This window comes from Pseudonaja textilis, chromosome Z, assembly GCF_049901715.1.
Source record: "Pseudonaja textilis isolate UNSWEBS1 chromosome Z, rPseTex1.2, whole genome shotgun sequence".
Classification (NCBI taxonomy): domain Eukaryota; kingdom Metazoa; phylum Chordata; class Lepidosauria; order Squamata; family Elapidae; genus Pseudonaja; species Pseudonaja textilis.
The window spans coordinates 75173805-75201778 of NC_142008.1; the positions used below are offsets into that span (position 1 = coordinate 75173805).

Below are 27974 nucleotides of genomic sequence, written 5' to 3' on the forward strand. Positions count from 1 at the left end.
GGACCCAAATTAATAAAATAAAAAAATAGAAGAGTTTGATGCGGTGGCAGGATTTAAAATAAACAAGAAAAGACTAAAATATTGACAAAAAACCTTACAAATAAACAGGAAAATGAATTGCCAGAAAAGATGGGCATGCACCTAACTAAAAAGAATTTGGCTGGGAATTTGGCTAAACAGCAAGATGCATATCTATTAAAGAAGTCAATTATGCTAAACTAATACAGCAAATAAAGATGGATCTGGATAAGTGGAAAAACCTACAGTTGTCACTAGTTGGAAGGATATCCACAACAAAAATGAACACTCTACCAAAATTGTTATATTTATTTCAAACAACCCCAATAAAATTATGAAAAAGGTTCTTTGAGGACTTAAATAGACTGATTTTTAAATTCATCTGGCAGGGCAAAAAAACAAGAATTAAAATAAAAATCCTACAAGACACTAAAAACAAGGATGGGTTCAGGCTCCCAGATTGGGAGCTGTACTTTCAGGCTTCAATACTCACATGGGTGAAGGAGTGGATAAATTAAAAAAACAAAAGAATATTGACAACAGAAGTACAATTGGGATGGCACACATTCATATGGTAGGGGAAAAATAAATCACACAAATATTTCCAAAGGCACTATATTAGAAACGCTCTGGTGTCAGTATGGAAATGGGCATTGGTAAATTTTCCTGTGAATGCCCTTTCTATCTATGCTGTGAGAGAGCCCAGGATGGGGTAGACTCCTTCTTATGACGTCATTAAGCTGAGTCTGTTCTTGTATATATAAAAGCCAGCCCCCGGGAGTATCTTGGTGAAGATACTTGACAGACTGAAGAAGTGTCTCTAGAAGCAAACAATCTCTTACATTAACATGTTTTACCATCTCCAGACGAACCAAGAGAGGGGCTGGGCTCTCTTGCAGCATAGATAGAAAGGGCGTTCACGGGTAAATTTATCAATGCCCATTCTCCTCCCTGCTGCAGCAAGAGCCCAGGATGGGACATACCAAAGCTTGCATGTCCACGGGCAGGTCCTCATCCAGCCAATCACTCTGACTGGAACCACTCACTGAAGTACCCGTCTGCCGAAGGCCGTAGTCACTGAGGCAAAGGAATCCAGATGGTAGTGTCTGATGGAGACAGGGATGTCCATGTGGCCGCTCTGCAAATCTCTTCCAAGGATGCCTGGGTGGCCCAGGCAGCTGAAGTGGCCACACTTCTGGTAGAGTGCACCATCAGACCTCGAGGCACCAGAAGAGCCACCGCTTTGTAGGCTTGTGCAATGCACGTCCTGACCCATCTGCTAATAGTAGGGGAAGAGGCCTTGTTCCCCAAGTGAGAAGGGGGAAAGGAAACAAACATGGCTTCTGTCTTTCTAAAAGAGGAAGTGCACTTGATGTAAATTCTAAGAGCCCTTCTGACATCTAGAGTGTGCCACTTGCACTCTCAGTCATGGTGCGGAAGGGGACAGAAATCAGGCAACACAATCAAAAAAGCGGCCAGCTCTGACACCCTTCTGGCTGAAGTGATTGAAACGAGAAAAACTAACTTTGGTATTAAGAATTGGAGAGGCACTGTTCTAAGGGGTTCAAAGGGGAGCTTCATAAGGTCATTAAGTACCATGTGAAGGTCCCATAAGGATACCTGTGCACCACAGGTGGATGTAGATTGGAAGCCCCTTTCAAAAATCTCCTGACCGAGGGGTGATGAGACAAGGATGAAAACGAACCCCAGGAAAGAACTGAGGAGAGAGCTGCTACCTGGCAATGTAGGGTATTGGGGGCTAAACCTTTCTCCAAGCCATCCTGAAGGAATCTAAGAACCTCTGCCAACTGGGCTGAGGAAGGAGAGAGAGAGACCCTCCTTGATGCACCATTGACAGAAAATCCTCCAGGTGGCATCATAGATGCGCCTTGTAGATGGTTTACAAGATGCCTGGATGGTGAGGATAACCCTCTCTGGGAGATTAGCCTCCCTTAGCCATTGCCACTCAAGCACCACATGGTCAGCTTGAGCCGCTGGGGATACCTGATGCAGGAAGATCAGATGGGCTGGGATCCTCAAAGGAGTGGCCACAGACAGGTTGACCAGGTCTGCAAACCAGGGCCTCCATGGCCAATAGGTTGCCAGGAGAATTAGCTCCACTCGTTCCTCCAACGACTTCCGTATGACCACCGGACTGATAGGAAGAGGGGGAAAGGCATAGAGAAGACCCGTGGGCCATCTGCACCGAAGAGCATTGGTTCCCTGGCAAGGAAACCTGGTGAAAAATCTATTGACTTGGGCGTTTTGAGGAGTGGAGAAGAGATCCACCTCCAGAGTTCTGAATCTGAGGGAAAGATCCCTGAATATGGATGGGTGAATGGACCATTCTGCCTGGTCGACTGAACTCCTGATCAGCCAGTCAGCTTGGGAGTTGTTGATTCCAGAGATGTGATCTGTTGAGATTGACAACAAGTGTCTCTCTGCCCATATTGTCCATGGGAGCCAGTCAATGAGGGTCTGAAATGCCTGAGAGCCAGTTATAGCTCTGAGATCTAACCAATTTATGGGACGGGTTCTGCCTGACCTGGACCAAACCCCTTGAGCTATCTGACCCTCCATAAGGGAGCCCCAACCGAGAAGGCTGGCATCTGTGGTGATTACTAGCCGGTCTGGTTCCTTGAAGTGGAGCCTCTTCCAGAGGGATGGGGAGAGCCACCAATTGAGGGACTGCCAGGCCTGTGGAGAGAACAGGACCCTGATTGATGTGTGGCTGGTTCCTGCTCGTTGAAAGGGGAGCAGGAACCATTGGAGCGATAGGGAGTGAAGCTATGCCCACGGTACGATGCTGATACAGGAGACCATCTTTCCCAATAGTTTAGACATCAGTGACAGGGGAACAGTCTGTTGCTGTTGAATCTGCCTGATGATCTCTGCAAGGCTTTTTCCACAATCCGGAGACAAGAAAACCTGGCACAAAGTTGTATCGATAACTGCTCCCAAGTGCAGCAATTTGGTTGTGGATGAGAGATGGCTCTTCTTGGTGTTGATGGAAAAGCCATGGCTTTGGAGGCAGGACAAGGTAATCTGTAGGTCTCGATGGGCAGAGTGGAGGGAGGAGGACAGTATCAACATATTGTCCAAGTAGCATTGGATCCTCACTGGAACAGAATGTAGCAAAGCCACCAATGCTGCTAGAATCTTTGTGAAGACCCTTGGAGCCGAGGAGAGGCCGAAGGGAAGGGCTCAATACTGGTGGTGGGCATTCTGGTAACAGAAATGGAGAAACTGGCGATGATGAGGCCAGATGGGGATGTTGAGGTAAGCCTCTGTGAGATCAATGGAAGAGAGGAGGTTGCCCTTCCGAACACTCTCTAGAATAGAATGCAGAGTCTGCATTTTAAATCGCCTGTATTTGACAAATTGTTTGAGAAATTTTAGGTCAACGATGGCTTGCCACCACCACCCCAAGGCTTTGGGAACAACAAAAAGATGAGAGTGAAATCCATGTCCCCGTTGTAAGATTGAATAGCTCTTATGTTGACTAGGTGTTGAATGGCCAAATTCATAAGGGCTCTCTTTGAAGTGTCCCGTGACATGGGACAAATCAAAAAAATTTCTGGGCATGACAATAGAAATTCCAATTGTAGCCCTGACCTAACAGTGTTGAGCACCCAGGTGTCCATCATTGACTCCTCCCATTTGGAGGCAAAGAAGGCTAAACAACCTCCGATGGGTGGGGAGTATGAGATATTACTTAGAGTGACAGAAGGAATGACCCCGCTCCCCTCCTGAAAGGGCCGTTTACCAGAAGGTTGTTGTCTGCCAGGTGCTTCTGGATGTTGTTCTGGGTGTTGAGAATATATCCTCTGTGGCCGAGTAAAGCGGAAGGTGGTCTCTGCCTGGAAAGCAGGTGGATGATAAGGAGCTGGGCAATAGTCAGCTTTTTCCCCTGAGGAGGAAAGAATTTTCTATTTATGTCTGGTCTCAATGAGATATGGTTCTAGAGCCTCACTGAAAAGCTTGTCTCCTGCGCAGGGGGCAGAAGCCAGCTTTCATTTTTGGCATGACTCTGCCTGCCAATTTCAGAGCCACCACCGAAGATGCCATGGCCCTTCTCGCCACCACTGAAGATGCCATGGCCCTTGATGCAAATTTGGCGGAATTGAGGGTGGCATCTGCAGTGAATTCCACAGCTGCTATAATTTTGTTAAGGTCCTTATGAGACCTGAGGTCAGAGGCTGGCAATCAGTCCTGCAGTTGGTGCAGCCATCATAGAGATGCCATTGTGAAAAATGACGCAGCGGTCGAAACCTGGACAGCCCACGCAGCTGCTTGGTGGTTGCGTTTGAGGGTCTGTTTGGAGTGCTTATCTTCTGCTTTAAGTACATCTTCTGGCTTGGTGGGAGTGCCAGAAGATGAGAATGAGGTCACAACAGGAGTGTCTACAGAGAGCAATGCAAGGGCATTGGCTAGGGATGTGCTTACATTGTAGAACTGCTTGTCCAGAGATGATGAACGAGGACCTGCCGAAGGGGAAGTGCACTGCTCCTTGACCATGTCAAAAAACAAAAGGGGAGAAGGTAAAACCTCCACGTGTAGTACAGGCTTGGAGAAAAGGGAGTCTCCTTGCCCGGAGGGTTTCCCTTGTGGTTCAGAGGCCACTTACTCAGGTGACAGCTTGGCAGTGACCAGGGTCTTGCTAAGTAAGGGTTTAAAGAGGGCTGGTTTAAAGATCAATGCAGAGGAGGAGAGTCTTCTTCCTCTGAAAGATTGCGATCACAGATTTCACCCTCTTCACTCTCTGAACGAGAGGAGCAACTGTGTTCAGATGGGGAGGCACCCTCTTCCCCTTCATAATCCTCCTATTCTGCCTGTGAAGAATGGGCCCTGAGGTTACTGGGGTCTGTGGAAATCTCATTGAGGAGGTAAGAAGCCTATGGACTGAAGACGGAGTAGGGCCTGAACCTTTTCCAGAGGCCAAAGAATCTGTTGGAATCTTTCAGCCAATCCCTGTCTAATGGCCAAGGAAATGACAAATGATCTCCCTGGGCCTGTTAGCAAAGGTAGGGTTGGAAGGCTGAAGGCCAGCTTCTGTGGGTGTGAAGGTGGCTTCCGGCCTGATTTGGGAGGAGGCCTAAACTCTAGAGGGAAGAGAAGAGGCATAAAGCCCAGAGGGTTGCTGGAAATAGGGCCCAGACCTGCTCAAATCCTGAGGATCTAGTTGTTCCTCAAATGCCTCAGGAGACCAGGAAGGTGGGGGGGGGGTCCAAAGGCTCCATGAATAACTTCCCCTCCCCTGGGTGAGCTTCCCTGGGAACCCTGATGTTCACCTGGCTGGGAAGCTTGTTGCAGTTGCCCTCTCATTTGTTGAATTGTTTTGTTAAATTGCCTCTCTAGAGCCGCAGGTCTGCGTTTTTCTGCCCTCAACTTGGCCTGAGTTGTCTTCTTGGGGGCTAGAGCCTTAGCTCTGATTTTTGCAGCCACTTCCCTCTGAGCAGTATGCTATCTGCATCTTTTCCTTTTAGTGGGTTGGAGGGTCTGTTCCATTGGGTGGGGCAGCTCTGCATGAGCCCTGTTTAATATAGGCAAGGCTCAAGCATTGTGAGAATGGCTCTCAATATGAGCTTAAGCCTGGCAGAGGGTCCAATTGAGTGTTTTTTGGCTGGAAAATGGCCACCAGGCCACTTAAAATGGCCACTCACCTCGTGTCTGAAGAGACTTAAACAAATCGCTAATGATTTCAGAGACACAGCTTGTGACTTAAAGAAGCTGAGTCAAAGCTGGGGATACTCCCGGGGGCTGGCTTTTATATATACAAGAACAGGCTCAGCTTAATAACATCATAAGAAGGAGTCTACCCCATCCTGGGTTCTTGCTGCAGCATGGAGGAGAAAAAAACCGAACAGAACCACTATATGAAAATACCAGACTGGTTATCCACAATAGCAGTGTTAATATGCCCTAATGTTTTAGATCCAGATAAGATTGTAAGATACAAAGGCATTCTTAATGAATAGGTGGGGTGTGAAACCTAAACAGGAATTAAAAAAACAGGGAATCAATCTGGACTGATGGCCATTTACCCTCATTCAAACGAGATACAAGAAAGATTTAGAAATGTAAGGATTCTATAAGGAACCCCAAGAACTGGACAAAATTCTGTTAGGAACAGATGAAAAAAATCAATAAATAAAATTTATAATTACCTATTGAAATTTAAAATGGAAGAAGAACATGTAGAAGAAATGATGATTGTTCGGACAAAGAATTTTAGTTACACATAGAATTAGATAACTGGCAAAAATTGTGGGAGAGAAATTATAAATTAACATTGTCAACAGCGTACAAAGAAAACAAAAAATGTTATACAAAATGTTTTATAGATGGCACTTGCCACCAGCAAGATTGGGAAAAATGTTTCCAAATATGTCACCAGAATGTTGGAAGTGTAAACAGAGGTTGGGATTCTACTATCCCATGTGGTGGACTGTCCAAAGGTGAAAAAATATTTTGAAGATAAAGAAGTGGCTAGAAGAGATGACAAAACAGCACATAGATCTGAAACCAGAAATATTTGTATTAGGGATAATAGCAGAGAAATATAACAAAAAATTAACATATTTAATATATATATAACTGCAGCTAGAATCTTATATGCATAAAACTGGAAAAATGAAACGACTCTCACGGAGGAGGAGGTAATAAAAAAAAATACTAGAATGTGCCGAACTGGACAGACTTACAATGAAACTCAAGAACAAAGAGGAATTAGAATACTACCTAACATGAGATGTATTGTATAATTGGATAAATAATAGATGCAGAGATTAGTATTGAATAATGAAAAAAGATTAACAAAATAAAAATAAATACAGAGATATGGAAATATGTAAGAATAAACAATGTAAGAAATATTACTATTGGATTGTATGTAAATATAGCATGAAATGCACAAAATAAGAATTGTAATAGTGTATTATGGTAGAAATAAGTAAATAATAGTTTTAATTCTGATGCATAACACTATGTAGTCAAAAGAGATTATCCTGTATGATAGTTTTAACTAGGATGTATAACATGATGGGGAAAAAAGAGACCAGATATAACCAGTACACAATGAATGACATTGTATAATTGGAACTGTTACGTATATTAAGGAAAAATGTAGAATAAAAATATTTTTTAAAAAGATTAGATTAAAAGAAAATATGAGAGTCTTACTTAAAATAGATTAATGGATCTATAGTTTTATAAAATACAGAAAATTTGATATGTTTATATTGTTCAAATTTATTGTGTGAGGAAATTTGGACTACTACCTATTTAACCATTTTGTTATTATATTATACATTGAGAGCTTACGCACCAGAAACAAATTCCTTGTGTGTCTAATCACACATGGCCAATAAAGAATTCTATTCTGTTCTATTCTATTCTATTCTATTCTATTCTATTCTCTATTTTAATGTATACACTTATTCATCATTAAATAGCTTATTCTTGTCATCATGTTGTCTTTGACTGAGTTAACATTCAGCAGTTAATACATACATCCGCAACACAGATTGTTTAAAGTACATTTTAATAAACTAAAGTCTGGAAATGTTATCAAAAGCAGAAAAATTTCAAAGTATTTATCAAATTGCTTGGAAAAAATATTCTTTGTCTTCTCCATCCTGTACACACATAAATATTTTCAATACTTTTATGGTATTTATGTTCTAGAACAGGGTTTCCCAATCTTTCAAACTTTAAGACCTGTGGACTTCAACTCCCAGAATTTTCCGGTCAGCCACATTGGATAATCTTGTTTGAAAAAATCACTAAGAACACTGAATTAGTGAATACTGAAACCACAATTAGGAATGTGCACATCAGGTTTCTCAATTATTTTTTTTGAAACAAAGTTTATTAATTTTAAAGACAAACAAAACATCATTAAACATTAAAAACATAAAACCTCTTTCCATTATAAATCTTTACAAGGCAGGTAAAACATTATTTTATATCACATACTTCTAATTTACCCCATTTCCATATAAATACATAAATTCCTTTTAACAAATTTCTCATTATTTCTCTTTACTCTTATTCAATTACATTTCTTTTCTATATTTATCTACTATTAAATCATCATATTTATATTTCCCTCTGACTTGTTTACAATTATTCTCATCTAACATTCCTCCGAGATTTTATTAATTCTCAATCGAACATACACACACAAAACACAAAAACATAAAACTTCTTTTTAGAAAGTAGCTTGGCCCCAGATTACCTCTTTTTGTATGGACTTCAATTAAATTCATGCTCTTCTTGTATGCCATTACCTATCTTATTTACCATTCTATATCTTCTATATAACTCCTCCCCACTTTTCACTCTTCTTAATTCTATTTTATATATTTCATCTTGCTTTACATCAATATATTTATATCTTTTGTCCATTCTTTTCCAATTAAACATTTGTCTCATTCTCAATAATAAAAAAAGAAAATTTCTCCTGAAATCGCTGATCAGAGTATGATGCCTTTCTATCATTCCCCTAGATTGACATTTAAACTAGCACCTAGATCCCCATCTGATTCTGCTTAGTACATTCTACTATTTCAAAAACAAATACTACAATAATAAATCTATAATAATATCAACACATTAGCCCATTAAACTCTATAATTAAACTAAATATTTTAAACATTTCCTTTAATATTTTATTAAAACTTAAAGTCAATCATTATTCAACATTTTAACATTATTAAACACTTTAATATTTTAATCTTTTATTAAATCTTATAAAATTCTAATTTTCTATTTGTAATACAAATACTACAGTACTATCATATGTACTTTGCAGAATCCTTTTTTTTTTAAATTATACATTACCATTTGTCCCTAAAAAATTTTTTCCTTCCTCTCTTCCTTCCTTCCTTTTCCTTCCTCTCTTTCTCCTTTCTTTCTTGATCAAACTTTTTGGTTCATTAAAAATGGCTTCTTCTTCCTCCGCTTCCTCCAGCTGTTGTTGGATTTGCTGAATAATAGCAAGCGCCATTTCTAAAAGGCAAAAGGCTTCTCCCATAGCATCCTTGCCTTCTTTCCTTGTTTTTCCATATTGTTTTCTTAGTTCATCAAGAGATAAAGCCATTATAAACCTTTTCTTCTTCTTTTTCTTTATCCTCTTCTTCTTATTAAGCCAACCAAAATATTTCCAAACTTAAAACAATTCCCCAAAGTCCCAAAGTCATCAAACAGTCCAAGCAAGGCACAAAGTTCTTCCCTTTGCAATTTCTCTTCCTGGGGTAATATCAGTTAGGAAAAAAACCCAATCTGTATTTTAAAGCCTTATTGCAGTTAGCTTCTAGTCTCTTAATCTTCAAGGCATCTCCTCCAACAAAGTCTTAATATAAATTTTTTTTTCCAGACCTCTCCCTTCCCACTTGTAACAAAGAGCTTTAAATTTTTACCTTCTGTAAAAAAGCAGGTTTTTCAGTGTCCATTTGTTAATTCCATAAGGGAGGGAGAGTAACTTTCCCTTTCAGCACTTCCATTCACCGCTTTAAGAAACCTTCACTGGAAACAATGTAACATCCAAAAGGTAGTAACTTTCAAGGTATTAAATATATCCTTAAAGTCCCGGTTCAGCCAAAAAAACCTTTCACTTTGTAGCTTCCTCCTTCTTCCTCCTGCACATTCTTAAACCAGTTTCCGGCTTTTTCGTGGCAGCCATTAGAGACCGCCGCTCCACCGCCTTGAGAAAAGGGGGTTTTGCCGGCTGGGGAGGGGGTCTGCGATACCCCCCAACCCCTGTCCGGATCCCCCCTATCTTCGGCTGCCCCAACAGGGCAGCCTTATCCTCCAGATCTGTCGGGATCAGAGGCACCAAGACGGCTAGCATGGCAGGGATCACGCAGAGTCGCGAATCCCTGCCATCGCCGAAGCCTGGCAAACCGGAAGTTCAGGTTTCTCAATTTTTTCTCTACTCTGTATATCCATGAATGACTGTGAAAGCTCTTTGAATATTGATTTTATGGTTCCAAATAAATCTGAGCCAATAGGTGAAATTACAAATATAGAAGCTCATGAATGAAAAAACCTGATTGTACTTCATTAAGTATTGTCATACACATTTCAGCAATTCACTGAAGTCAATGTACAGTTATCTTTAATTGGAATCCATTTTAATTTATCTTTAAAAGCCTGAAATTCAGTTTATGAGAAAAATAAGATTCTGTATTTAGGCAAGAAAAATCAAATACACGTATATAGAATAGGTCACATCTGATCAATATTACTAACTCTTGAGAGGAATCTAAGAGTCCCAGTGGACAAACCAATTAAATATGAGTTAAACATATGATTCAGTGGCCAAAAAAGCCAATGCAGTCCTATGCTGCAATAACAGAGTGGATAGAATTAAGATCACATTGTTTGTACCATTTTATAATGCCTTTTGAAGCCCTTACTTAGAAAGTTGCATTCAGTTTTGGTCGCCAGGATATAAAAATATAGCTGAGATTCTAGAAAGAGTACACAGAAGACCAAGATTTCTCTACTCACAATAGAATTCCCTAGGCCTCCAGGCTTGAAATTTTGGGCTTAGACAATTTATTTATTTATTTGTTTGTTTGTTTTGTCAAGCGATTATAAAATAACAGGCATAAGTATAAACATAGTTATAAATACATGAAATGGATACATATAAGAAAAATAAAAAGAAACAATAGGACAGGGATGGTAGGCACGATAGTGTGCTTATTCATGCCCCCTACAGACCTCTTAGGAAAAGGGTGAGGTCAATAGTAGACAATCTAAGGTTAAAATTTTGGGGGTTTGGGGAAGAAACCACAGAGTCAGGTAGAGTATTCCAGACACTGACCACTCTGTTGCTGAAGTCATATTTCCTGCAATCAAGTTTGGTGCAGTTTACCTTGAGTTTGTATCTATTGTGTGCTCTTATATTGTTATAGTTGAAGCTGAAGTATTCATTGACAGGTAGTACATTGCAATGTATAATTTTATATACTATACTTAGATCAGACCTAAGGTGGCGTAGTTCTAGGTTTTCTAGGTCTAGAATTTCAAGTCTGGTGCCATAAGGTATTCTGCAACGATTAGAGGAGTGGAGAACTCTTCAAGTGAAATATTTCTGGACTTTCTCAACTGTATTAATATCAGATACGTAATGCGTGTTCCAGACTGATGAGTTGTATTCAAGTATTGTTCTAGCAAATGTTTTGTACGCTCTAGTTACCAGAGAAAAAACTATGTAGAATTAGGTTAATAACTCTTAATGCCTTTTTTTTGCCTGATTTTTTTTATTTTTTTATTTTATTTTGTCAAGTGATTATAAGATAACAGATATAAGTATAAACATAGTTATGAATACATGAAATGGATACATATAAGGAAAAAAGAATCTGGAACTACACCACCTGTGGTCCGATCTAAGAATAGTACACAAAATTGTCTGCGACAACGTCTTGCCTGTCAACGACTTCTTCAGCTTGTACAGCTGTACAAACAACCGATACAAAATCAAGGTAAACTGCTTCAAACTCGATTGGAGAAAATATGACTTCAGCAACAGAGTAGTCAATGCCTAGAATGCTCTACCCAACTCCGTTGTTACAGCCTCAAACCTTCACAGCTTCAATCTCAAATTGTCTACTGTGGACCTCACCCTATTCTTAAGACGTCCTTAAAGGGAGCATGCATAAACACACCAGCCTGCCTACCGTCCCTGTGTTACTGTCCCCATTTATCTGTATTTAGTTCCTTTTTTCATGTTTATGTTCATACCTATACTTGTTATCTTGCACATGTTTAACAAACAAATAAATAAATAAAGATAATTAGTGGGCTAGAGGCTAAAACATGAAGAATGGTTTCAGGGTATGGAATAGGGTATGTCTACCTTAAGGAGAAGACGTAGGAAAAGAAAAAAATCAGAAATGTGGGACCTCTAGTAGGTAGGGTTACTAGAATTGTAGAATTGTCTGCAATACCACATGAGATCCTAATCACTCATTCTTATTTAAACTGCTTAAAATCTAATGGAGTATTATGGGATTAAGATAACTATGCAAGGGTGAAAAGCTTTCAGAACTAAAGATGACTTTAATCCTCACAATATCTAAAAATTATTTTGAAAATATTATTTTTGCAGATGCATAAGCAAGCATTTGATTTTTTTATGAAATCCTTTATGGAATACACACTGAAAATATGAAAACATATACACAAAGTGCTAAAATTAATCTTTTACTTCAGGCATTTTATTAAATGCTCACTAGAATTCAAATGGTCCCATGAAAGCCATATATTCTTCTATTATGTCAGAAATAAATATGTTATTGACTATTCTTAGTTCATACTACATTAACTCCGATAGCAATGTTTTCATATTAAATGAAATGGTTCTGAAGGAGACATTTTCTCATATAAGCAAGCATAGTTTATGATATCGATGATCTATGGGAAGTCTTAGTTTATTTTTCAGTGTGCAGTATTCAGCATAGGAAGAACAAAATCATGCAAAAATTCTTTTAAATCTACAGAAGTGAGAGGCAGTAATGACACAAATATTGATAATTATTGGATTTCAGATCAAGTGATAAATACAGATACAGATAATCAGAGTTGGAAGGGACCTTGTAGGTCATCTAATCCAACCCACTGCCCAAGTGGGAGACCCTACACCATTGGCAGTCCAATCTCTTCTTGAAAGTCTCAACTGATGGCGCTCCCACAACTTCCAAGGGCAAGCTGTTCCATTGGTTGACTGTTCTCACTGTCAAAAAGTTTCTCCTTATTTCCAGGTTAAATCTCTCCTTGTTCAGTTTCCATCCATTATTCCTTGTCTGGCTTACAGGAGCTTTAGAAAATAGCTTGACCCCTTCCTCTCTGTGGCAGCCCCTCAAATATTGGAAGACCGCTATCATGTCTCCCCTCATCCTTCTCTTTACTAGACTAGCCAAGCCCAGTTCCTGCAATTGTTCTTCATATGTTTTAGTCTCCAGTCCCCTAATCGTTCTGGTTGCTCTTCTCTGTACTTTTTCTAGAGTCTCAACATCTTTTTTATAATGTGATGACCAAAACCGGATGCAGTACTCTAGGTGTGGTCTTACTAAGGCTTTATAGAGTGGTATTGGTACTTCCCTTGATCTTGACTCTGTTAATACAACTTAGGATTGCATTAGCTTTTTTGGCGGCAGCTGCACACTGCTGGCTCATATTTAGCTGGTTGTCCACTAAGACTCCAAGATCCCTCTCACAGTTACTGCCTGGTTTCACCCAGACTATATGTGTACTTTTGGTTTTTCTTGCCTAAGTGTAGGACTTTACTTTTCTCTATATTGAATTTCATTTTATTAGATATGGCCCAGTATTCCAGTCTGTCAAGATCCATCTGGATCTTGAGCCTATCTTCTTGGGTGTTAGCTATTCCTGCCAGCTTAGTATCATCTGCAAATTTGGTAACTTCCCCTTCTATCCCCTCATCTAAGTTGTTAATGAAGATATTGAAGAGTACTGAGCCTAAGATGGAACCTTGTGGCACCCCACTGCTTACTTCCCTCCATGTAGACTTAGACCCATTAAGGACTCGTTGAGTATGGTTTGCCAGCCAGTTGCGAATCCATCTAGTGGTGGTGCTATCTATGATAAAATGTCTCTCTTTTTAGAAAATTATTCTAGTTGTCCATAATTGAGAAAAACTAATCCCATTACAGGTGTGCAAAATCCTAAATATAATTTCTGAAAAATTCATTAAATATATTATGTATCCAGACTTCAAGGTAACTTTTATGTATAATATGTTCCTCAGCTTTGATGCAGTTTGTACTATAAGTTACTTCAGTTAAACATATTCATCTTATTTTATTTATCAAATTTAGAAACCATCCATTTTCTTCACAGAGGGATTCTGGGTGGTATACTAATAAAATATTAAAATATAAAAACTGTATATAAAATTTAAATAAGAGGCAAAGATAGTTAAAATTCAAAATTAAAAGTTAGTTGGACTTCCGGTTTGAAGGGCTTCGGCAACAGACAGAAATCCGTGATCATGTGCGGTTTCTGTCTGGGCTCACCGCTGGAGCGCCCCAAGCCGGCTGGTTTCGGGGCTAAGCCACCCCGTAGAGGTGGTGAAGGGGGGGAGACTGCCAGCAGGGTTGAGGAGAACCGCATCTCTCCTCCTCAGCTGGCCATTACTCCCTTTCCCGAAGGCGGTTGTAGCAGTGGTCAGAAATGGCCACCACAAAGGAGAACTCGACTGGAAAAGAATGTGCAGGAGGAAGTTAAGAAGTGAAAGTTTTGGCTGACCGGGTTAAATTGTAAAAGCAACAACTAAGGTACCCTGGAATTTAAACTTACAAAAAATAACATTGCTCCCAAAGAAGAGTCGGAAGCAGCGAAGGAAAGTGAAAAGGGAAAGGTTTGGCTTTTTTTTCTTCTCTCTCCTTCCCTATACTGACAACTAAATAGTAACCCCAGGAAGAGAAAGTGAAAAAAAACAGCAAAAAAGAAACAGCTTGTGTGTATTTGGATTATTTGGTGATCTTTGGATTCTTGGTTATTATATTTGAATGACTAAAATCAATAGGGTGGTTGTTTAAAAAATTATACAATGGCACCACTTTCTTCGTTGTTCCACCACTTGCTGGTCTGGAGTGATAAGTTCCTCCCAGACCAGGTGTGTGTGTGTGTGTGTGTGTGTGTGTGTGTGTGTGTGTGTGTGTTTGTGTGTGTGTCTGAGAGAGAGTTTGGTGTTTATGTGTGAGAGATAGAGATAAGGAAGGAAGAAAAGGAGGGAGGGAGGGAGGGCAAGAAAGAGGAAGGGAGAGAAATAAATAAAAAGGAAAAAAAGAAAGAGAAAGAAAGAAAAGTAGGAAGGAAGAAAGAGCAAGAAAGAAAGGAAGGGGGAGAGAGAAAGAGAGAAAGAAAAAAATAGAAAGGAGAAAGAAAGAAATAGGAAGGAAGGGGGGACAAAGAAGGGGCTGTTATTTTTAATTGTTCCATTATTTATCATATATTAGTATTTTACACTGTCCCTATACCTAGAGTGATTTTACTGCCTTTCTTTTGCCCAGGTATTTTTCAGGGTTTACATATCAATAGTCTAGAGCATAAATACATGTGTATTTAACAGAGTTGAAAGGGACTATGCTCAGGCATGAAAAACTGAGGATGCCAAACTCTGAATAGAGGTCCTGGAACAGTGTAAGAATAACACTTAGAAGGGATCTTGGGGGGAACCCTATGCCATTTCAAAGAAATGGCTGTCCAGTCTTAAAAACATCCAGCGTTGAAGCATCCAGAACTTCTGGAGACAAGCAGGTCCACTGGTTAATTGTTCTTACTATCTGGAAGTTTCTCCTTATTCTTAGTTTGCTTCTCTCTCTGTTCAGTTTCCATCCATTGCTTCTTGTTTGCCTTCTGGTGCTTTGGAAAATATATTGCCCACCCCTCTTTTTGGCAGCTCAATTCAAATCATTATATTTATATTTTTTGTCTGTCCTGTTTAAAATATCTTAAATTAGCAGCCCCAGAACATCCATCCACCCTCCCTTTCAAAGCACATGGGTGATGGTGGTGGCAGGGGCAGGGCAGAGGGGCGGTGCAGCTATGGGAAGCCCCGGGAGTTCCTGTTCTCCTTTTTGGAGCATATGGGTGGTGGCAGCAATGGCAGTGGTGGCAACGGTGGAACTATGGGAAGCAGCCCAGCGGGAGTCCTCACCTTCCCTTTCGGAGCACCTCTTACCGTGGTGTCTAATAGATGTTCCTCCGGCATGGAGCCAGCTCCTGCACAGCCCCGCCTCCCTGAAAAGCAGCAAGGTGAGGAGGAAGGAAAGCCCCGGCCCACCCGTTCTGGCTGGCAGCTCTGCTACCCTTGCTCTTCCAGGTTCTGCCACCTCCCTCCGCTGGAAAGCCAGAGTCCCTTCCTGGCCTCAGGGGGAAGGGTTATTGGCGTTCCCAGGAATTGGGTTTAGAGGGAAAGCAGGTGGGAAAGCTTCACCCCAACTCTGGATGGGATGAAGCGCTCCTCTCCAACCCACCACCAAGAACAAGCCAGTGGAAACCCATCACCACCACTTCTGCCAGAACACAACTGCTTCCCAGCCAGCACGCCTCTTAACCTGGTGCCAGACAGATGTTCCTCCTGCATCAAGTCAACTTCTGTACAGCCTTGCTGCCCCAGAAGAGCAATTGTGGCTGCCCACAACAGGACGAGAGACAGGAGTGAGAACTGCTGAATCCCACTCAACTCCAGCAGTGGAGGTTCTTGCTCCTGCCTTTTGCCCTGTGCCTGCCGCTGCCACTGCTCTTCTGGGGTGGTGAGGCTGTGCATGTGAACCACTGCTACCCCCTCGATGCCAGCAGCAGGGCTTCTTGCTCCTGCCTTTTGCTCCATGCCTGCCACTGCTGCTGCTCTTCTAGGGCAGTGGGGCTGCATGCTTGAACCACCACCACCACCTCAACCTCAGCAGTGGCGGTTCTTGCTCCTACCTTTCACCCTGTTGTGGCTGCCATTGCTGCTCTTCTGGGAGGCGGGGCTGCATAAGTGAACCAGAGATGCCCTCTTGGCCCCTGGCAGCGGCAGGAGTACTGGGCAGGGCAGCCTTTGCTAGCTGGGCAGTCAACTGCCCCATGTCTGAGCCAGCCAGCATGCCAGAACCTGGAAGTGCAAGGGTAGCAGAGCTGCCAGCCAGAATGGGCAGGCTGGGGCTTTCATTCCTTCCCATCTTGCTGCTCTTCTGAAAGGCAGAGCTGTGCAGGAGCTGACTCCACGCGGGAGGAACATCTTTCCGACATGCTCCAAAGGGGAAGATGGGGACTCCTGGGGCTGCCTCCCGTAGCAGCGCTGCTGCCCCCACCACTCACTTTCTGTCACGGCGAGGGGGGTGAGATGTGGGCTGGTGGGGACCCCAGCGGCTCTCAGTCCTGGGCCTCTAAAAGAGGGGAAAATGGGCGCTGCATCGCACTTAAGGGAAAATGGGTGGTGAACAGGCAGTGGCTCTGGGGCAAGGCTAGAGCTGGAGAATCATCCATTCCCCAACCCAGCCGAGGCAGCTGGCAGTTCCAGGGACTCAGGGAATAGCGTTTGTCCCTGGGCCCCAACCCAAGGTGGAGGGTCAGCGGGCGACATGCATTGCTTACTTTTGGTGAGCTGACCGAGTATCAACAAGGCAACTGGGAGGCGATTAGCTGGGCCATGTGACAAAGGCAACATATATAGGGTGGGGGTGGGTGGGGCAAACTTTAAGCAACTGGAAAAGATGAGCAACTTGAGCATCGAGTGTTGAGCAGCTGGAAGAGGTGAGCGACTGTCGACGACCGTACCAATTTGGGAGCGTGGCCAGCCAGAAGTCACTACCAGTTCTGCAACCCACACCAAATTCTTGCTATGGGTCACCATAAGGTCAAAGTTGTTAGACAGCTGTTGAGCGAGTGCCAGAGAAGTCTTCCTGGATTTAAGCCTGCCAATTGATAGATGAGAAAGAGCAGTATGCACAGGAAGAAGAGGGTTTCTCATAATTTTGTTGTACTCCTTCACTAAGGCTTGTTGCCTTTGTAGAGCTGGTGGTGCAATATGGCTCAAGATGGGGAGCCAGCAAGTAGGAGTAGATTTTATGCAACTGCTTATGATTTTCATTGTATGTTCAGTCTAGCATCCTTCTTGCTAGTGTGGCAGCTATTAAGCCAAACAGAGGCGCAGTATTCAGCTGTGGAGTAGATCAACCCTGGTACTGATATTCTGAGAGTACAGGTTGAGGCTCCCCATCTTGATCCTCTTTTTGGAGTAAGTTGTTCTGAGCTCCAATCAAGATGGCAGAGCCAGGTCTTTGGACATTTCTGAAAGACCAGAAGAATGGGAGCCCACCTGTAATCATTTTTGCTTGTTGTTTCTACATTTCTGCTTGTTGTTTCTGCTGATTCACTTGCAGCAATCAACAAATAAATAATAGGGAAACAAATAATTTGTTCTCTTTCTTATTTGCTGCCTCTTTAAACAGGTTTTATGATTTAACTAATTAATTGCTCCTTAATTTCCATGTTATTAGTCCTTAATTTAATGAAGATATTCACTTAAAATTGACTTTCACATTTAGAATCTATATAAAAAAGGAAACAATAACCCTTCTCATTAAGAAAACTTCTCATTTCTGCCTGTGATACAATCTTTCCCAATTAACTCAATTCAACCAGTATGCTAAATCAAAATGTTCTGAATCACATTAAATCAATCATTTTTTCAATCATTTTTTTAGGATTGCATAACATTCATTTTTTGGGTTTGAGAGACTATTGGGGCGGGAGTAGCATCTCTGGTGAATCCTAATACTGTAATTTGTAATCCTTAGCTTATGGTTTAGTATGAACCAAGCCAATATGACACAGGTAAACAGATGATGGCTTAGTATATTATGTGAGACCTGCATTTTGGAGAGCTATATTTCTCAAAATACTCAGAAGAAATCTTTGTCTTAATAAAATATTAAGGTTACATCATGTATTCTCGTGTCACTATTTAAGTGGTAAAGATAAACCATGTAGCAGACTAGATTTCAAAACTGAATAGCTATTTAAGGCAGCTGTTAAATATTTGCTTGACATCACTGGCAAACTCTGAAAATATTACCATATTAAGTCCTTAAACACTTTCATGGTCAGGCTTATAACAATCCTGCACAAACTTGCTTGCAAACAATTGCAAGGTAGGTGAGATGAACATTTTTGGCATACATATAAATCCTTTTTTTTCTCATCACCCTATGCAATGGTTGTAATTTAGAACTTGGTATGTTAGTCTGGGTGTGGCTCAGTGGTGGGATTCAAAAAAATTTATTACCGGTTAAATGGGCATGGTTTGGTAGGCGTGGTGTGGCTTGGTGGGCGTAGCAGGGAAAGCATACTGTAAAATCTCCATTCCCACCCCAATCCTGGGGGAAGGATACCGCAAAGTCCCCATTCCCTCCTGTTCGTCTTCTAAACTTAAGATGATATAAAGCCATTGCTTTATCATGCTGTCTCTGATCTGCAGCAGTTAATGGCACTTGGGGTGGGTTTTCCACAATATCCCACAGTTCCTTAGCTTTCAGGAAACATTCCATCTTTGCAGCCCAAATTGTATAATTCTTCTGACCCAATCGTGGTAGAGAGCTCTCCTTAATTTTATCAGCCATGTTCCATAGTTTTTCTCTGCCTTGTTTCTCCTTTTAAACACAGACAGTCTCTCTCAGCTTAAATAGCAATGCAATCTTTTTGGGTGTTCTGGGCCCATAACCTGTTAGATTTTGCAGCTGAAATTCAACTCCAGAAAGCACACACTGATGACTTATTAAGCAAGATTCATTAACTTCTTTATATACATAATAATATATAAGTAAATGTATAATACCAAAGTCAGTTCTTCCAACTTAGAAGTTACAAGCAAAAACACAGGCAGGCAGAGAAGCAGTTTCAGTTCAGCAGACAGGATAAGTAAGAGCCACACCAGACTACTTCTAGTTTCACTTTCCAATTCAGCTCCCATTGGCTGGTCTATTGCCATGTCTATTCATTGGTTGACTTTGTTACTATGCCTCTGCTACTTCATGAATATTCTGACAATGAGGCACCTAATACGCCAGCAATAACTGAAAACACTGTGTTATATTAAGCACAGTACATGGATTTCCATTACTGCTATAGATGGTTAGGGTTTTTTTATTTAAGGATATTTTTAATTAAAAAATTATGTGGTCTCATAAAATACAAAAAAATGCATTTTATGTGGATAAAAATCCATATATTGAGAACAAAGCAAATAATATTATTACAATTAAAGTTTGTAGCATGGATTAAAATTGCCATTACATCACAGTATTTAATTGCCTTGCAAGACTTCCTTAAGGTCTCTAACCAAGAAGTCCCATTGGGCTTTTTCAGGGAAAGAATTCACAACTGTCAAATAGAGTGAATTCATCAACTGTCTGATTATCACTATAGGCATGGCTAAGCATTTTTTCAAAAGTTCAGTAATTGGAAAATGAATAACTGACAGCTATGATTAAAGCACATACAACAACTAGCCAACTAACTTTGATACAGACAGATTGTGCTACCTCAGCCCATGTGGTGAATATTATGAGAATGTAGAAAATTGGGTTGAATAAACTGGGGTTCATTTAATCATGCAATAACTGGTCATGCAAATCCAGCTTGCTGTGTAATAAATATTTCTCTGTTTGAAGGAAGGAAAGATATGTTATATGAGCAGATGTGGATTTGCACCAGCCAGTTTAAAATAGTTTTTCACTCCATGTAGATCTGTGACTGGAACATTGATATCAAAGACACTGCTCAGTATAACAGCACACATATTTAATTGTTTAAAATATATGTAAAAATAACCTATAAATGAAACTACTATGCCTGGCATTAGCCTAATGTAAGGATATCAGTCATCTGATATGGCAATTCTAGGACCCTTTATGTAATCTTCAAGCGATTACTGCCTATCTATTTCATTTTATTCATAGAACTTCCAATCAAGAAGTTGTATGTCAGCTACATCCATAGAGTCAAATCTCATCTATTACTCACTTTGGAAAACTTGGATACAAAATTATTTCATTCTTGAAACTCTACGGACATGGAATTGATATATTGGTGTTAATTCAGGAGATTTCATAAATATATATTATTATTGCTTGAAGAACAAATGCTGGGTGAAGAATTAAGATCTTACTTTGTTTATCTTGAATATTCCTAACTTAAAAGCATATTGACTTTTTTTTAATAAAAGTTTTATTAATTTTCAATAAAGAAACATACACAAACAAAACACAAAACATAAAAACATAAAACTTCTTTTTGGAAAGTGGCTTAGTCCCGGGTTACATCTTTTTATACAGACATAAATCAAGTTCATGCTCACATTATATACCATTTCATATCTTATTTATCATTCTACATTTTCTATATAGCTTCTCCCCTCTTTTTACTCTCTTAATTCTGTCTTATTTATTTCATCTCAATTTAAATCATTATGCTTGTATCATTTGTCTGTTCTATTTCAATTATCTTCCGATTTCCATCTGCTATCACCGTAAGGAAGGAGAGTGAGAGAAAACAAACTTTCCCTTTTAACTTTCATCTGCCGCTTTTCCCAATCTTCTTTGGGAATGATGTATCTTTGACAAAATTAAAATTCCAGGGTATTTAAATGCTACTTATTATCCCACTCAGCCAGAACTTTCACTTTTTCAGCTTCCTCCTGAACATTCTTATCCGGATGAAAGCTTCTTTGTGGCGGCCATTGCTGACCGCCGCTCCACCGCCTTCAGAAAAGGGAGTTAAGCCAGCTGAGGAGGGGGGTTGCGATTCTCCCGGACCCCTGCTGGTTCTCCCCTATCTTCAGTTACCTCTACGGGATAACTATTAGCCCCCAAATCCATCTGGATTAGGGGCACTCCAGTGGCGAGCACAGCAGAAACCGCGCACGATCACGGATTCCTGCCGCCGCCAAAGTCTTACAAACCAGAAGTTTTCTGCATATTTACTTTTTCTATGAATTTTTACACACTTTGCAATTTGCATAGCTTGACTGGACAAATGTTTGCCCTACAATTGAAAAAACTGTACCTGTTGAGTCATTCTTCAGTGACTCTTCATATTTGACAATTGCACCGGAAACATGATTTTTCTTTCCATCTTTCAAGTACAGTGCATTCAGAAAGTATTCAAACCCCCTTCACCTTTGTCAATTTTGTTATGCTGCAGCCTCATTCTACAGTTGTTGAAATTCATTTATTCTCATTAATGTACACTTAGTACATAATGGCAAAGTGAAAACAGAATTTTAGAAATATTGGTTAATTTATTTAAAAAGAAAAAACTGAAATATCACCTTGGGATATTCAGACCCTTCACTCAATACTTTGTTGAAGGACCTTTGGCAGCAATTACAGTTTCAAGGTTTTTTTAGTATGATGCGACACGCTTTACACCTGGATTGGGAGATTTTCTGCCATTCTTCCTTGCAAATCCTCCCAAGCTCAGTCAGGTTGGATGATAACCATTGGTGGACAGCCATTTTCAGATCCTTCCAAAGATATTCAATAAGGTCATTCAATAGGGTCATGGCTCTGGCTGGGCCTCTCTAGAACATTCACAAAGTTTTCCCTAAAGTCCCTCCTGTTTTGTTTTGGTTGTGTGCTTTGGATCATTGTCATGTTGGAAAGTGAACCTTCAGCCCAATCTGAGGTCCTGGATGTTGTGAAACAAGTTTTCATTGACGATATCTCTGCACTTTGCTTCATTCAGCTTTCTGACAGCCCTGACCAGTGTCCCAGTCCCTGCTGCTGAAGAACACCCGCACAACATGATGCTACCACCACCATGCTTCATTGTTGGGATAATTTTTAGCAATGTCTGATTTCCTCCAGACATTTAGAATTCAGGCCAAACAGTTCAATCTTGTTTCATTTGTTCAGAGAATCTTGTTTCTCATAGTCTAAGAATCCTTTGGGTGTTTTTTTTGCAAACTCCAAGCAAGCTTTCAAGTGTTTTGCACTGAGGAGAGACTTATATCTAGACACTCTGCCATAAAGCCTAGATTGGTGAAGGGCTGCAGTGATGGTTGTCCTTTTGGAACCCTGTCCCATCTCCTTACAGGATTTCTGGTGCTCAGTCAGAGTGACTATCAGGTTCTTGGTCATCTCTTTTACTAAGGCCCTTCTCCCCTGATTGGTCTGTTTAATCAGGCGACCAGTTCTTGGTTGTGCCAAACTTCTTTCCATTTGAAAATTGGGGAGGCCACTGTGCTTTCAGTGCAGCAGATATTTTATTGTAGCCTCTCCCAGACGGTGCCTTGCAATAATTCTTTCTCTGAGCTCTTCTCCTTTGACCTCAGGGCTTTTGCTCTGCTACAATGTCAACTGTGAGGAGACATATGTGCCTTTCTAAATCATGTTCAATTAATTTAATTTACCATATATTGATGGTAATCAAGGTATAGAAACATATTAGCAACAATCAAGAGAAAGGGGAGGCACCTGAGCTAAATTTCAAGCATCGTGGCAAGGAATCTGAATACTTATATTAATGTGATATTTCACTTTTTTATTTTTAATAAATTTACAGAGATTTCTAAATTTCTGGTTTCACTTTGCATTATGGGGTACTGAATGTAGATGAATGAGAAAAAAATGAATTTCAACAACTGTAGAATGAGGCTGCAGCATAACAAAATTGACAAAAGGGAAAGCAGTCTGAATGCACTGTATAATGATGACAACTTACTGTAATTATGGTCTGCTTAAGAATATGCAATATTTCTCTTGCTGCTGTCACTAATAACAAAGTATCAATTAGATTACAAGGATTTGGGTGCAGTATATTTGGAATATATGGAGGGGGTTGTGACTCTACATTCTTTGGTTGAAGCAAAGTATCTAATCATGTTTGAGCAATGCATTTCTTTTCAAGAAGGGCTAAATGACTCATGAGATAAAATAAAAGCATCCTTTTTTCATATTATGAAACTCTGCTGCATTTAATTTTCCATTCCTTGTTTTTGCAGATGGCAATCCATATACCTGGTGGGTCGGGCGTGCCAATGAAAAGCAGTCCTACTGGGGTGGCTCTGGACCAGGCATTCAGAAATGTGCCTGTGGCATTGAACGCAATTGTACTGATTCAAAATACAATTGCAACTGTGATGCTGATTCAAAACAAGAGTAAGTGAGATATTATATTTCATAATACATTAATTTTACCTGATTTTTGACCCCTAGTTTAGGTGGCTGCAAGATGACTAGAGAAAGAATCTCCTACTAATTAAAATAAATAAGTTGAATTATTTTGCTGAGAGTTCATGATCTGGAATATTAAAATAAGCAATCAGTACACTTTTAGCCTATTTACAGAATTATTATTTTGTAAAATACCATACATTTTATTGTATTGATCTGTGTAAATATCTTGTATCTCCTGGAGTTCCCTTTTTTTCAGTTAGGAAAATGTATTTTAATTTTTTAAAAATATTTTATTTTGATACTGAAAATCTAAAAGGAAACAAAATACTTTTTTTAACATGAGTAATCTGAAATTAAAATTAATATTATGTAATAGTTTGATTCTTAGTAATTATCTAAATGTGTGATTATGGCTTTGAAAGTCTTGATAATGACTTCATAAAGAAAAGTTGATAACAGTTTACTGATAGTTTGGATTGAAAATTTATTCCATTACATTATTAATAGTTGCTAAACAACAAAGCTACACAGTAAAATCAGATAAATAGATAATTAAATATATGAATATATAGAAAATGAGGATAAATTAAAGAGGCTTTCTTTCACATGATTTTTAGATGAGGCTGGAAGAATAAAAAGTGATATGAACAAACTAAGAAAATGAAAGGGAAAGGAGAGGTAGCAAAATAAATCAGCATGTGATCAGTTTAAGAAGTGACAGATCATAAGGGGCTGAGCTTCAAAATAAGGCAAACAAATTATGTAAGACATATTTAAGTAGATGGTTATTGAAAGTCTGTGAGGGATTCTTCATGTCTCGGGTCCAATTGATGATCAAACAGGCATCCAATGCTTTTCAGCATTGACTGATGCATTGACTGAAAATTCACTGACTGATGCATTGAATATTGACCATATTAATCAATTTAGGTGACTGAATTCCAGTTTTTATATTAAAACTTTTTTTTTGCTAATTATGCAGTTTTCTAACTCTTATTTTCAAGCGTGAGGAAAATATGACTATAATTAGCTGATCACCTTCTGGTTTATTTGTTTAGACCATAAAAAAGGAGGAATAAAAAGACTGAACATATAAGCAAAATACTTGTATATATTTTGTCTTACTGGACTGATATGATCCTATCAATTGAATCATTGTCATATTTCTTATACTCCAAAAGACTATGTTTTTAGAGGCAAGAAATGAATCATGATAGTCTATTGTAGTGATTAGAGATGTATTGTTTCTTAATTCCAATCACTGAGCAATATTGCTTTCTTTTATCTTGGTTATTTTCTTAATCTTTGCGTAGTAATAGTATTCCAAAGATATTTTTAAAAAGGGAAGCTTTAACTACTTCCCAGAACTTGCAACTACATCTTCTTATGAAGGATTTCTTGGTATAAAATAGCCTGTAGCATCTGAACAGATTAGAAAGATTACTATTTCCAATTCCTTGTCCATTTTTATATTCCTGCAGTTCACAAATTAAAAAAAAAAAGCCACGTGTTGCAGCTGTTATCTTAAACTATCAAATTATATTAAGATGGTCCAAAGAGAAGGGGGCCAAAAAAGCAAACTTTCATTAATTACCTTTCACATCCTGTAGTGAAGTAGTGGGATTCAAAAAAATTTTACTACCAGTTCTGTGGGTGTGACTTGGTGGGCATGGCAGGAGAAGGATACTGTAAAATCTCCAGTCAGAGGTGGTATTTGCTACTCAAAATTTCTGCTACCGGTTCTCCAGAAGTGGTCAGAACCTGCTGAATACCATCTCTGATCCTGATATTGTTAATAAATGTTTTGTATGCTCTAGTTAGTAGTGTGATATTACCGGAGAAAAAGCTATGCAGAATTAGGTTAACAACCCTTAATGCCTTTTTGGCTATGTAGTTACAGTGGGCTCTAGCACTTAGATCATTAGAGATGAGTACTCCAAGATCCTTGACAGAATTTGAATCATCAACAAGGTCTTAATTATTCAGCTTGTATTTTATTTTCTGATTTTTTTTTGCCAATATGTAAGACAGAGCATTTATTTGTTCAGATTTGAAGTTGCCATTTGTTTGACCATTCTGATACTTAGTCGAGATCTTTTTGAAGGGTAAGCAGTATTGTCAGTGGTGTTGAATAGCTTTACATCATCAGCGAAAAGAATGCAGTTGCTCTTAATATGATCACAGAGATCATTTATGTAGAGTATGAAAAGAGTTGGTCACTGCCTTGGGGGACAGGTATAGGATTTGTTGACAGGCATAGGATTTGATAAGATGCTCCCAATTTTGACCATTTGTTGTCTGTTTGACAGGAATGCTTCTATCCAGTTATGCAGGTATCCAGAGATACCATAAGATTTTAGTTTTAGGAGTAGTTTGTCATGTACCACTGAATCAAAGGCTTTACAGAAGTCTATATAAAATGCATCTATTGCTTTGCCCTGATCGAGTTGTGTAGTCAATATGCTTTTGCAGTGTAAGAGTTGCAGATTACAGGATAGTTTTTTTCTGAAACCAAATTGTTTGTTAGAGAGTAGGTTGTTTGTCTCTAAGTGGAGGATAATGGATTGGTTAATGATGGATTCCATGACTTTACAGGTAATGCAACATAAAGAGATTGGTCTGTAATTTTCAACTAGGCTGGGGTCTCCCTTTTTGAAGATGGGGATGACTGTGGCTAGTGACCATAGGTTTAGCAAGGAGCTGGTCCTGAAAGATTTTTCAAAGATTATGCTTAGAGGTTCTGCTATGACAGTGGATAGTTTTTTTAAAGAAGTAGGCACATATTTCATCCAGTCCAATAGATAGAGATGGTTTTAGATTGTGTAGTGCTTTTTCAACATTGACTTTTGTAAATTCGACATGTATTATATTATTGTAGTTGTCTGTGGTTCAACTAGGAAATACTGGGCATGATCCATTGCTGTTTACAAATACTGAGCCAAAGAATGTGTTAAAGAGGTTGGCTTTAATAGTGTCATCATTGCAGTCTTTACCATTAGGTCTTTTCAGGGGTTGGATGGACCTTGAGTCTTTCAGTTTGTTGCTTGCAAAATTGTAGAAAGTGCGGGTGGAATTGGTGTGTAGAAGGTTTTCCTCTTGTTTAATGTGATAATTGGTGCATTCAGTCTTTATCTGATGGCATAAATTTTTGTATCGGCTTTTAAAGTTGACAACATGATCAGAATTGTTTTTTCAGCCAAAGGGATTTCTTTTTGGATTGGAACTTCCTTAATGTTATGAGTAATTTGCTTTTTTGTTTTGTTTTGGGAGTTGTTATTGGTACATATAGGTTGATGATTCTTTTGACTTCAAATAAAAATATCTTGTAATGGTCTTCGACAGTATTGCATCCAGTGAATAGAAATTGCCAATCAAGAGATGAGAGATCATTGTCTATAAGATCATAGTTGCCTTTTTTGAAGTTATAATTGGGGATCCCATCGTTATGATGATTTATGTGTGGAAGTATGTTGAGACAAAAGTCAATCATGCTATGGTCACTGTTGAAAAGGGTTCTTTAATTTTATTCTATAAATTGAATTCAAACTATTGCAGAAGATGAGATTGAGGCAGTTGTTAAGTCTAGTATTGTTGGTTACTAGTTGTTCCAGTCCCAGATTTGTTGCAGCATTGTAGAAGTTTGCATGTATGGGTTAGTTGTACATTTGTTTAGCGTCCAGTTAATATGAGGTAGATTAAAATCACCAAGAAAGATAAAAGCGTGTGGGCAGGAGTTAGTAGTGAGTTTAACTTGTTTACATGTTTGATGTCATAATCAGGGGCTCTGTAACATAGTAAGAATCAAAATGTGATATTTAAGGACAGTTCACAGACGATGGTCTCAGGAAGAGCAAGCTCCTGGGTAACTTGGATGTTTTTTAGATGTAGGGACTTTTTATAGAAGATAGCAACACCACCTCCTCTGCGGATTTCATGATCTGATCGGTAAACCAGTTCAGACGTTCTTTTCCCCCCATCCCCTCGCAGGCCAGGGAATACCCGGGAAGGGCTCTGATGTTGTGATCTCCCACAGCCCTCCCCTCAGGAGCCTCAAAGCGCTCGCCACCCCTCTGGCATCTGACAAGCCTCCTCCCAGCGTGCTTCCTCCTCGACAGAAGCTCTCACACACCCAGCGGGAAGGAGGAGGCTTGATGGAGGCAACTCCAGAGGGGGAGGCAGGAGGCAATACCAGCTCAGAAGTTCCTTTCCCCCCACCGCCTCACAGGCCAGGGAACACCTGGGAAGGGCTCTGAT

At 39.7% G+C, this 27974-nt stretch overlaps 1 protein-coding gene across 1 annotated transcript in view; it reads left to right on the top strand.

The window, feature by feature from the left end:
* The window catches only part of CNTNAP2 (contactin associated protein 2), an 850526-nt gene that overhangs the window by 637896 nt on the left and 184656 nt on the right, over positions 1-27974 (top strand). Inside the window, exon 14 of the mRNA XM_087917173.1 lies at positions 23546-23702. Coding sequence (XP_087773299.1) covers positions 23546-23702 — 157 coding nt within the window. The remainder of the gene's footprint in view (positions 1-23545; positions 23703-27974) is intronic.